This window comes from Eleutherodactylus coqui, chromosome 5, assembly GCF_035609145.1.
Source record: "Eleutherodactylus coqui strain aEleCoq1 chromosome 5, aEleCoq1.hap1, whole genome shotgun sequence".
Classification (NCBI taxonomy): domain Eukaryota; kingdom Metazoa; phylum Chordata; class Amphibia; order Anura; family Eleutherodactylidae; genus Eleutherodactylus; species Eleutherodactylus coqui.
In genome coordinates this window covers 194710001-194722278 of record NC_089841.1, presented here as the reverse complement: position 1 = coordinate 194722278, position 12278 = coordinate 194710001, and the positions used below count along the sequence as shown (strand labels likewise).

Genomic DNA, 12278 nt, shown 5'->3' with positions numbered 1-12278 from the left:
GGCACTGCACATTGTGATTGTACTTCTGGCCAAGAGCTGCATAAAATGATCACTGGGATAAACCAGCCCAATGTTTATACACCCTTAAGTAGAAACCTGTACTTAGTACTCTTTCTTCCACAGTAACATATGAATAGCAGTATAATGTCACAAACTGAGAAAGCTTTAATATTCTTACTTGTTTTGTACTGAAGTGTTACGGTCTTGGAGTTCTTTGAATGTTTTGCCATACAGTAATATGGATCAGGCTTCTTCCAGCTCGCACCCGTTACTTGGATTTGTGAGCTGGCAATATAGGTACCACTGGACTGCAGGATTGGTCTGTATGTCTTCAAGCCATTGTCAAAGTAGTTGCTGGACTTATCGGTCCAGGTGAAGTTAATTGCTCCTGGAAGGAAATCTCTGGCCATGCAACCAATAGTGACTGAGGATTCCGAAGACAAGCCGCAAGGATAGAGGGGAAAGAGAGATGGTGCCCTCTCTTCAGCTGAGAATACAAGCAAAAGTTGGAAGGAATGAATTCTTGGTTAGGAAGTAAAGTTTAGCAAAAGCTAAGAGCAGAAGGTATGATATGAGCTTCGGTTCATGTTAGTTGTAAATCAGGAGATACAGTTATAGGTTAGTGCTAAGGATGAAACCACAAAGTCAAGAATAGATTTGAAATTAAATTTCCAATTCAGTTAGTAATAACATGTAACATAATGGTATGCATGGAAGTAGAAACACTGCACCAGATGAAGGCTTGAAATGACTAAGAAATGATATAGAACTAACCCCTAAAATGCTAGAATGTGGATGATTGCTGGTTTGTAACTCTCCAGGATAAATTATGTGATTATAATAGTCAGAAGACATTATTTCACTATATAGACAACACAAGGTAGTATCATGTCTTAGCAGATGAGAAGTTATACATTCACATGTTAAAGGGGTAATCCTAGAATCAATGTTTATCACCTATCCACAGGATAGGTTAGAAATGTCTGATCTCTGGGACCCTCACCAATCTTGAGAATAGAGGTTCCATGTTCCCCCTCATCTCCTTAATGCCCCCCCTGTAGCGAAGAGTTATTTGAATAGAACATTGGCCTAGAATGCCTGCTGTTACTCCATTCAATTCTCTGGGACAGCTCGGGATGGCCGAGAGCGGTATTCAACATTTCTCCAGAAGTCCTATAGAGTATTCTATTTCAAATCACTGGACCTAATGGGCTTAAACTGGCCAAAGTCTCCTGTAATTTCCCAGTTTTCATACCTAAATGGAGCAACAGTATGGTTTACAATGAACATATAACTAAATATGAAGGTAAATTCTCACAAACACACACTATTACATTACAAGCTACTTTCATAGTCATACCATGTAGGTGCACTTTGTTGATTTAATGAGCTATGATATGTATTACTCTTTTCTCTGTACAGTATGTTTAACTGTAGAAAGAGCCATACCTGTCATAGACCAAAGTGGCTGTTTAGAGTAATAAATGCATATCCTAATGGTGCAGATATACGGAGAGAAGTCTATACCAGTGAGATACCATTTGTGTACATTTTTAAATTCATGATAATTTAGTACCAGCCATATTTAATACTCCTTTTTACTTTAGCTTCGCCACACCATTGTACTTTGTATTAATGTGTGCAATTACATTTTATTGACTAGATGCTATAATACCTGCTCAAATATAAAATGATATACATTCTAATGGTAATTTTTATTCTGTATGTACACAGTAGAAAACATACATTCTCTTCAATTCTAGCAGCAGTGATTTCAGCATTGCCAGACACTGGTTGTCATTTTTAGTTAGCCATTTATGGTGACACTATAATTTCTGTCTAGATGCACTACTAGTTTCTTACTAGCATAGTTTTCACAATCTAATGGCGGATGTCCATTCTACATTTAGCTGACATGTCGAGATTGCTCTTTGCTAATCTATAGAGTTCCCTATTTTCTTCCTGTTTAGCTACTTTGTAATGCCTTCTTAAATCCATTGAGTACACTTAGAAAATTCATGACGTATTTTATGTACTCATGCATACTATGTGAAATTATTTTACTGCTGTACCCCACATGCTTTCTGCTCAGCTCTTCTAAACCCACTATATCTTGCCTTGTACAGTATGCTTTCCACTAAACCTTTCTATTATTGGGCTATGCTGTCTGCAAGCTATACTGTTCCCCTTTGGTATCTGATGAGTAGGACGGCCACTTATATACTTTTAACTAAGTTCTAGCATACTATTCTGTAGCTGTTCTTCGTAATGATAAGCTCTCCAATAGCCTGAATATATCCTTCTGCCTAGAAGTTCCATTCTTTACCTCTTAAGCTATAATATACATCACATTCTTCTCCGCTGTACATTACTGTACATGCTGTGCTTTCTGCTATGCTACTACAGGTATAGCAATTACTACCATTCCAGCCCATGCACTATGCTATTAATGTAGAGCGCCATGTCTTGGTTATGCCGTGCCATTCTAATAGTAAGTGTACTAGAATGGCATGCTATGTTAAGTGTATAGCCTCACAGTGGTGCACTGTTACTAATGTAGTGTAATGGTAACAGTAACCATAACTGTAGTGGTAAACATTGCTACATCTGTACATTGTCTATTGAGTTATACTGTACCTGTTGCACTTTCTGTTGAATTGTACCATACATGCTATGCTTTTTACTATGTCAGCTATGTTTTTCATTGTGGTATGATGTACCTGCTGTGCCAATTGCTAGACTGCCCTGCTATGCTTTCTCTTGAACTGTGCATGCTATGCCTTCTGATAAGCTTTTCTATACATGCTATACTCTCTGATAAACTGTGCTCCATATGCTACGTTTTTCTACTATACATTAATTATGCTTTCTACTAAACTGTACTGCACACACATTGTTTTTTGCTATATGATAACTAGTGTGCTTTCTACTGTACTATATCTGCAGTGCTATCTTCTAAAGCTCTATCACATTTGAGTCTACGTTTGGCATATATGTTGGGAGAATCTTCTGACATACATTGTAGCATAACATATTGCTTTACGGTGGGATATGTTACACATAAACCCCTATTGAAAAAAAAATAAAAACAATAGTATGCCACGTGGTATATGTGGCTTTTTTTCTGCTATTCTATCTGCTGAGCTCTGCTATAATATCTACGGTGTATGCCATACAGTATATACTATCCTTTCTGCTGAGCTGTGCTATACTTACTATGGTTTTGACCGTACAATACCTGCTATTGTTCCTGCTGGGCTGCGTTGTACCTGCTATGGTTGTCACCATACAGTACCTGCTATGCTTTCTGCTGAACTATATTACACCTGCTATCCTTTCTGCTCAACTATATTACACCTGCGATCCTTTCTGCTGAACTATATTACACCTGCGATCCTTTCTGCTGAACTATATTACACCTGCGATCCTTTCTGCTGAACTATATTACACCTGCGATCCTTTCTGCTGAACAGTGCTGTACCTGCTATGGTTCTTACCATATGCTACCTGCTATTTTTTCTGCTGAGCTATACTATACCTGCCATCCTTTCTACATAGCTACTATGCTTTCTCTTAAGCTGTGTGTACCTGCTATGGTGTGTGCCATACAGTACCTTCTATCCTTTCTTCTGAACTGTACTATACCTGCTATGCTTTCTGCTGAGGTATAGTAAATTGATATACTTTTAGTTGCACTGTACTACACTTGACATGTTTTTGCTGTACTATAGTATACCAATTATGCTTGCTGCTAAGGTGTATTATACCAATTTTCTACTGTACCTGCTATGATTACTGCTGAGCTGTATTATACCTGTTATACTGTACCTGCTATGTTGTCTGCTGAGCTGTATTATACCTGCTATACTATACCTGCTATGCTTACTGATGGGCTATACTGTATCTGCTATACTGAACCTGTTGTGCTTTCTACTGAGCTATACTGTACGTACTATGCTTACTGCTGACCTGTACTATGCCTGCTATACTGTACCTGCTATGCTTACTGCTGAGCTATACTATACCTGCTGTATTGTACCTGCTATGCTTACTGCTGAGCTATATTGTTACCTGCTATGCTTTCTACTGAGCCATACTATACCTGCTATACTGTACCTGCTATGCTTTCTACTGAGCCATACTATACCTGCTATACTGTGCCTGCTATGCTTATTGCTAAGCTATACAGTATCTGCTATATTATCTGCTGAGCTGTACTATACCTGCTATACTGTACCTGCTATGTTGTCTGCTGAGCTATACTATACCTGCTATGCTTACTGCTGAGCTATACTATTCCTGCTACACCATACCTGCTATACTTTCTACTGAGCTATACTGTACCTGCTATGTTTACTGTTGAGCTATACAGTACTTGCTATACTGAACCTGCTATGCTTTCTACTGAGCTATACTGTACACACTGTGCTTACTGCTATACTATACCTGCTATGATTTCTACTGAACTATACTGTACCTGCTATGTTGTCTCCTGAGCTATACTGTACCTCCTATGCTTTTTTACTGAGCTATATTGTACATACTATGCTTACTGCTGAGCTGTACTATACCTACTATACTGTACCTGCTAGGCTTACTGCTGAGCCATATTGTTACCTGCTATGCTTTCTATTGAGCCATACTATACCTGCTATACTGTGCCTGCTATGCTTACTGCTGAGCTATACTTTACCTGCTATACTGTACCTGCTATACTGTACCTGCTAGGCTTACTGCTAAGCTATACTGTACCTGCTGTGCTTACTGCTGAGCTGTATTATACCTGCTATACTATACCTGCTATGCTTTCTACTGAACTATTCTGTACCTGCTATGCTTACTGCTGTTCTATACAGTACTTGCTATACTGAACCTGCAATGCTTACTACTGAGCTATACTGTACATACTGTGCATACTGCTTAGCTGTACTATACCTGCTATAATGTAACTGCTATGCTTACTGCTGAGACATACTGTTACCTGCAATGCTTTCTACTGAGCTATACTGTACATACTGTGCTTACTGCTGAGCTGTACTATACCTGCTATACTGTTACCTGCTATGCTTTCTACTGAGCCATACTATATCTGCTATACTGTGCTGCTATGTTTACGGCTAAGCTGCACAGTATTTGCTATGCTGTCTGCTGCGCTATATTGTACCTGCAATGCTTACTGCTGAGCTGTACTATACCTGCTATATTGTACCTGCTATGCTTTCTACTGAGCCATACTATACCTGCTATACTGTGCCTGCTATGCTTATTGCTAAGCTACACAGTATCTGCTATATTATCTGCTGAGCTATACTATACCTGCTATGGTTTCTACTGAGCTATACTGTACCTGCTATGCTTGGTGCTGAGCTATACTGTATCTGCTATGTTTTGTACTGAGCTATACTGTACCTGCAATGCTTACTGCTGAGCTGTACTATACCTGCTATACTGTACCTGCTATGCTTTCTACTGAGCCATACTATACCTGCTATACTGTGCCTGCTATGCTTATTGCTAAGCTATACAGTATGTGCTATATTATCTGCTGAGCTATACTATACCTGCTATAGTTTCTACTGAGCTATACTGTACCTGCTATGCTTAGTGCTGAGCTATACTGTACCTGCTATGCTTAGTGCTGAGCTATACTGTACCTGCTATGCTTGGTGCTGAGCTATACTGTACCTGCTATGTTTTGTACTGAGCTATACTGTACCTGCAATGCTTACTGCTGAGCTGTACTATACCTGCTATACTGTACCTGCTATGCGTACTGCTGATCTGTACTATACCTGCTATACTGTACCTGCAATGCTTACTGCTGAGCTGTACTATACCTGCTATACTGTACCTGCTATGCTTTCTACTGAGCTATACTATACCTGCTATACTGTGCCTGCTATGCTTATTGCTAAGCTATACAGTATGTGCTATATTATCTGCTGAGCTATACTATACCTGCTATGGTTTCTACTGAGCTATACTGTACCTGCTATGCTTAGTGCTGAGCTATACTGTACCTGCTATGTTTTGTACTGAGCTATACTGTACCTGCAATGCTTACTGCTGATCTGTACTATACCTGCTATACTGTACCTGCTATGCGTACTGCTGATCTGTACTATACCTGCTATACTGTACCTGCTATGCGTACTGCTGAGCTGTACTATACCTGCTATAGTGTACCTGCTATGCTTTCTACTGAGCTATACTATACCTGCTATACTGTACCTGCTATGCGTACTGCTGAGCTGTACTATACCTGCTATACTGTACCTGCTATGGGTACTGCTGAGCTGTACTATACCTGCTATACTGTACCTGCTATGCGTACTGCTGATCTGTACTATACCTGCTATACTGTACCTGCTATGCGTACTGCTGATCTATACTATACCTGCTATACTGTACCTGCTATGCGTACTGCTGATCTGTACTATACCTGCTATACTGTACCTGCTATGCTTTCTACTGAGCCATACTATACCTGCTGTACTGTGCCTGCTATGTGTACTGCTGAGCTGTACTATACCTGCTATACTTACTGCGGAGCTGTATTATATCTGCTGTATTTTACCTGCTATGCTATCTACTGAACTATACTGTACCTGCTATGTTGCCTGCTCATCTATACTATATCTACTATGCTTACTGCTGCGCTATGCTGTACCAGCAGAGCTGTACTGCACCTATATTGTCAATCAAACTAGTTCGTACCTGCTACGCTTTCTGTTAAGCTATACCGTACCTGTCGTCTATTTTGCTAAACTTTACTATACCCGCTATGCTTTCTGCTGAGCTATACTATAACTGCTATACATTCTGGTGAGCTATACTGTACCTGATATGCTGTCTTCCAAGCTATACAATATCTGCTATGTTTTTATTGATCTGTACAGTATCTGCTAAGCCATACCTGCAATTGTGTTTGCTTAATACCATACTGTACAGTACATACAATGCTTTTTACTATACTGTAGTGGCTATGCTTTCTGCTAAGCTGTACTGAATCTGCTATGCCATCTACTAAGCTATACTATTATGCTTTTGGCTGAATACTGTACTAGCAATACTTTCTGCTAAAATATATTAGCATACTGTATAACACTCTACACACAATATATCAAACATTTAGGCTAAAATAAAATGATATAAAGCCAATACAGGAACACTCAGAGAATGATCCTTGCTAAATACATGATATACCTAAGCCATGTCATTACTACATATCAAAACACATCATTATATAGCTGAAATTAATATGTATCATTTTGATTAAAAATGATACAATATACAACACATCACAGTATAAAATAGATTATGTACTGGCTTAAAACATTTGTATCCTTTAACTCATTGTATCTAAAGGTTTCAAAAATACAACTTAAGCAATCATAAAACGGATGTAAAATCCCTTACCAGTCACATGGTTCTTGTTAGTTTTTAATCTTTAGCAGAAACCAAGACGGAAGGAAAGTACATATCTCTTCATGTATTTATAAATCTCCATTATAAAGTAATCAATAATTGTTATTATGCATAGTAATGTTTCTCTGATAATATCTATCTATAAATATATATAAATATATATATATATATATATATATATACATACACATATATTATATATATGTATATATATATATAAGTATATATATATTATGTATATATATATATATATAAAATATATATACATATTTTATTTATATATATATATATATATATATACATATATATATATTATATATACATACATGTATAAATATATGCATTCATATATACATACACATACACATATATAAATATATATATACATATATATATACGCATACACACACACATATATATGTATATATATATATATATATATATATATATATATATATATATATATAAAGCTTAGAACATTATTATTATAGACAGTGCTAGTACATAACTAAATCCCTCAAAAATCAACTGCTTTGCGTTGCACATTAAAAAAATTCAACTAAACTATATATATTGTTAAATATACCCATGATGAATAATGTAAAGAACATTTTATAAATAATAATACGTAAATAAATTTATAGAAATGGTTATATGATTTAAAGAATTAATAAAGTATATGCAGGTATAATATATATTCATAAGATTATTTAGATCTTAGATATTAGTAATTAATTCTAGAATTTAAGATGGAAAAAGTTTTACTATAAAAGTTTACTTAAATGATACAATATACAACACATCACAGTATAAAATAGATGATGTACTGGCTTAAATCGTTTATATCATTTAACTCATTTTATCTAAAGGTTTCAAAAATAAAACTTAAGCAATCATAAAACAGATGTAAAATCCCTTACCAGTCACATGGTTTTTTGTTAGTTTTAAATCTTTAGATATTTTTTAGAATAATTCTAGTACTTTTTCTAAATATTTGCTTTAATGTTCTTTTAAATTGCTAATTAAAAGATTAATAAAATTAATAATTAAAATAATGAATATTATATATTAATATTCTTTAAAAACTATTTGACTATGTTAGACATTTAAAAAAATAATGAACTAAAAATAAATTCTAGCCTGGGCGTTGTTTTTCTTAATTCCTGCCAGCTGTGAGCAGGGAGTCACTGAAGTGTGACTTTCATATCCAATTTTAGATTCCGAATCTTGATGAGAACACATCTGGAGGTTTCAGTTACCACCACCCAGAACACCTGCTAGTTTCATTTCCCATTTAATGGAATAGAAACTTGAAATTATAACTTTTATAAAATTTAAACTATAAAAATTATAACCATAATGAAAATGAAGGCTTAAAAAAAGTATTTTTCAATCAAGGATATAATAATAAGGATAAAAAATTAAAAATGTATTTTGTCTTAGTAAAGATGAATTAGAACTTCTATTAACTTTTTTCTCACATCAATTTTTTTTGGTCATAATTAACAAAAGATTACCATTCTGCATATGACAAAAAATTATACTTAAATTATACACAACTATTAATATCCTCATGTCAAAATATTGTGTATATGGAAAACTCTAAAATAGGATATTCATATCAATAGAAAATAATTATATAGGACAGTAAGAAAAAAAAAACTATACCAAATTAAAATAATTAATCACAAACAACATTTTCTTACATTTAAAGTACTTAAAAATTATATATTGTTTTATATGTCTTTGTCAAACTTTTTTTTCAAAATTAATGAGTAAAAACCTACCTTGAGCATAGATTTATCCCCGATAAAGATAGAATTATCATACGATCACATTGACGCCAATTATAAATTGTTAGTAAAGTACATGACTAAATTTTAAAATTATTAAAATACAGTCAAAATAACTGAAATAATTCACTGATTTCACAATTTAACTCACCAGTTAGCTTATTTAGTGTCTAAACAATCACAAAGTGACTTTTTCAGAATGGTTATACAGAAAAATACAATTCTTACAGGAAAAAAAAGGAAACTTTACCATTGCAGCCCATTATTTGAACTTGCTAAATATATAATAAGTTTATACATAGGTCCGACTTACCTGCTGTCACGGTGAGCCAGGCACCTTGGCTCCAGATATCCAAAGCATTGTAGCACATTAATATAACTCTGAATCGACTCTATACAATATTCTGTCTACTATACTAAATTTCCCATACTTCCCCCTATAGACATACTGAGTATAAAAAGTACTGGCTTGTTGAAAAACATTTACAAGCTTTCAAAAGTACTTTTATACAAGGAATTAAATATCATTTTTAAAGTAGTCTCTTATAAGAAGAATTTTATGTTTTAAGGTAATCATTGGAACATACAACTCAAAATCCAAAAGTGCAAATAGAATTCTTCACAAAACCATCAATAATTTGTCTTTTTGAATTTCAGTATCACATTTTAAAGCAAAATGTACTTTAAAACAAAAAGGTAATGAAGTAAAACTTACCTGATGTAACTATGATTGGCTGCCCATCACTCCACAGATCAAAAGCCCAGCCCACAATGTCACCATTAACTGTGCCACCATTACATTATCCTCCCGTCCCCCCCAAACATCCCAAAAACAGTCACATTTTATATAATGAAAATGTGAAAACTGAGTTGAGTCATTACATTTTCAATGAAATTATAAGGGTGAAAAGGTAGAATGTTCTTACCTGATGTAATGAGGACCGGTTGTCCGTCACTCCATATATCCAAGTAGTCACAGTGACACAAACAAGTGTCACTGCATGGCAAATATTGCTTGATTTACCCTTAGATGAATACTAAGAAACTTTAAAAAAATCACCACATGATATTGATTATTTAAAGTTCAATTAGCAATATGTAAATTGGTATTAAAAATTTGATATTCCATATAATGATGACATAAATACAATTTATTACTGATTTGCATATATTGTTTACATGTTAACTGTCACTTTTTTGCATGGAGTGTTCAACAAAATATAAAAAGTAATATAGAGAACCAGAACAAAGAAATATAAAAATGAATAAAAAATGTTACCTAAAGTTACTGTAACTTGGTCTCTTTGTTTTCAAAGACCAAGGTAAGCATAGCCTAAACAGTAAAATATATCTCTCTTTCTTATATGCCAGAAAACTACTTATTACACATGAGAGATGAACTAATATAAAACATTAGCAATATCACATTAATTTCTTTAGGTCACAACCCCACCCCCCCACCCCAGAAATAAAGCATGAGTTAAAATAAAAATATGAATATTTACCTGATAGGATTGTCATACTACAAGCAGTGCTGCAGCCTGGGCAAACTGAGTTCCTAGGGGACTGTTTAACTCTGTGATCAGGGAGTAATTAATTCTCAAACTTGCTTATACAGTAAAACTAAGTGCCTTATGCAAGTAGGTGGGGCAGCCGGGCAGTCCAGGAGGCCCACAGTAGGGTGAGGGTTCATAAGGCCATGTGCAGGTAGTATGAAGAGACAGCAACTGCTGAACTGAATAGGCAGGCACTGGTCAAACAGAAGTGAACGTATATCAAGTCAACAAATCACTGCACTGTTGGAGAAGGAGTGCTTGTAGGGAGGAGTCAGGACGTCTACTCTATGTCTTGGAATTGCTCCACCAATCTGTTAAGTTCCCAGCAGCGCTTTAATTATTCTCTAAGTTGATCCACAAACAACTAAAACAGAATACTTCTGAGGAAGATATCTGACACATGGAACGTCTCCTTCCTGGCACATAGAGTGCCTCAGCAAGTTAAAAAAAATAGCAGATTGTTGCTGACAGGCCCCTGGCTGAATCTTGCCTTTATTACCACTTTCTAAGAATAGTATATTTTCACAATCGATGCATTATCCATTTAAAAATGTTGGATATGGGGAAAATCGTATAAAATAATAAGATGCTGTACTTACTTGTTAAATTCCTTGTCATTACAATGCTGCAGAACTGGTGCTTCCTGCCACACTCTGTTTACTAAGCTGCCATGATGACAACATATATCCCCTGCTGCCAATCACTGGCCTCAGCATGTACAGCAAGCCTGATGGCCTTGGGGATTTAAAGGGACATTAAAAACAGTTAAAAGGTGTAGTGGCCCAGAACAAAGGGGCCCCTCCTGAATGGTGTGTATGCTCAGTATTGTATTGTCACTGTTTTTCAAGTTGCAAGAATGGTCTGTATTGCCTATCTGCAGCACTGAAAGGGTTAAAGGGGTGGTCTCGCGAAACCAAGTGGGGTTATACACTTCCGTATGGCCATATTAATGCACTTTGTAATGTACATCGTGCATTAAATATGAGCCATACAGAAGTTATTCCACTTACCTGCTCCGTTGCTAGCGTCCTCGTCTCCATGGTTCCGTCTAAATTCGCTGGCAGCTTGCTTTTTTAGACGCGCTTGCGCAGTCCGGTCTTCTGCTCAGCGCGAGCCGCTTCAGTGTGTTAGACGCTACAGCTCTTCTGCGCATGCGCAGACGAGCTGTAACCTCTCGGGAGCGCGCTGGAGCAGAAAGGTGCAGAAAGTTCAGCAGCCCAGCCGAGCGGAGACGAGAAGCCCAGCCGAGAAGCCGCCCATGTAAGTCGCCTGTCCCCGGAGCCCACCGCCTGCCCCCGGAGCCCACCGCCTGCCCCCGGAGCCCACCGCCTGCCCCCGAGCCTGCCGCCGTGCTGCCGGAGCCCACCGCCTGCCCCCGGAGCTCACCGCCTGCCCCCGGAGCTCATCGCCTGCCCCCGGAGCTCACCGCCTGCCCCCGGATCCCACCGCCTGCCCCCGAGCCCGCCGCCGTGCTGCCGGAGCCCACCGCCTGCCCCCGGAG

At 36.9% G+C, this 12278-nt stretch overlaps 2 gene segments (V, D, J or C); both read right to left on the bottom strand.

Annotated features, from left to right (window-relative positions):
* Window positions 1-12278, bottom strand: part of LOC136628917 (Ig mu chain C region-like) — a 392658-nt gene that overhangs the window by 152452 nt on the left and 227928 nt on the right. The window contains 1 exon segment of the C gene segment in view: window positions 9535-9580. Within this exon segment, the coding sequence occupies window positions 9535-9580 (46 nt within the window).
* Window positions 1-12278, bottom strand: part of LOC136628219 (Ig mu chain C region secreted form-like) — a 135835-nt gene that overhangs the window by 3596 nt on the left and 119961 nt on the right. Inside the window, 2 exon segments of the C gene segment in view lie at window positions 179-487; window positions 10148-10193. Coding sequence covers window positions 179-410 — 232 coding nt within the window.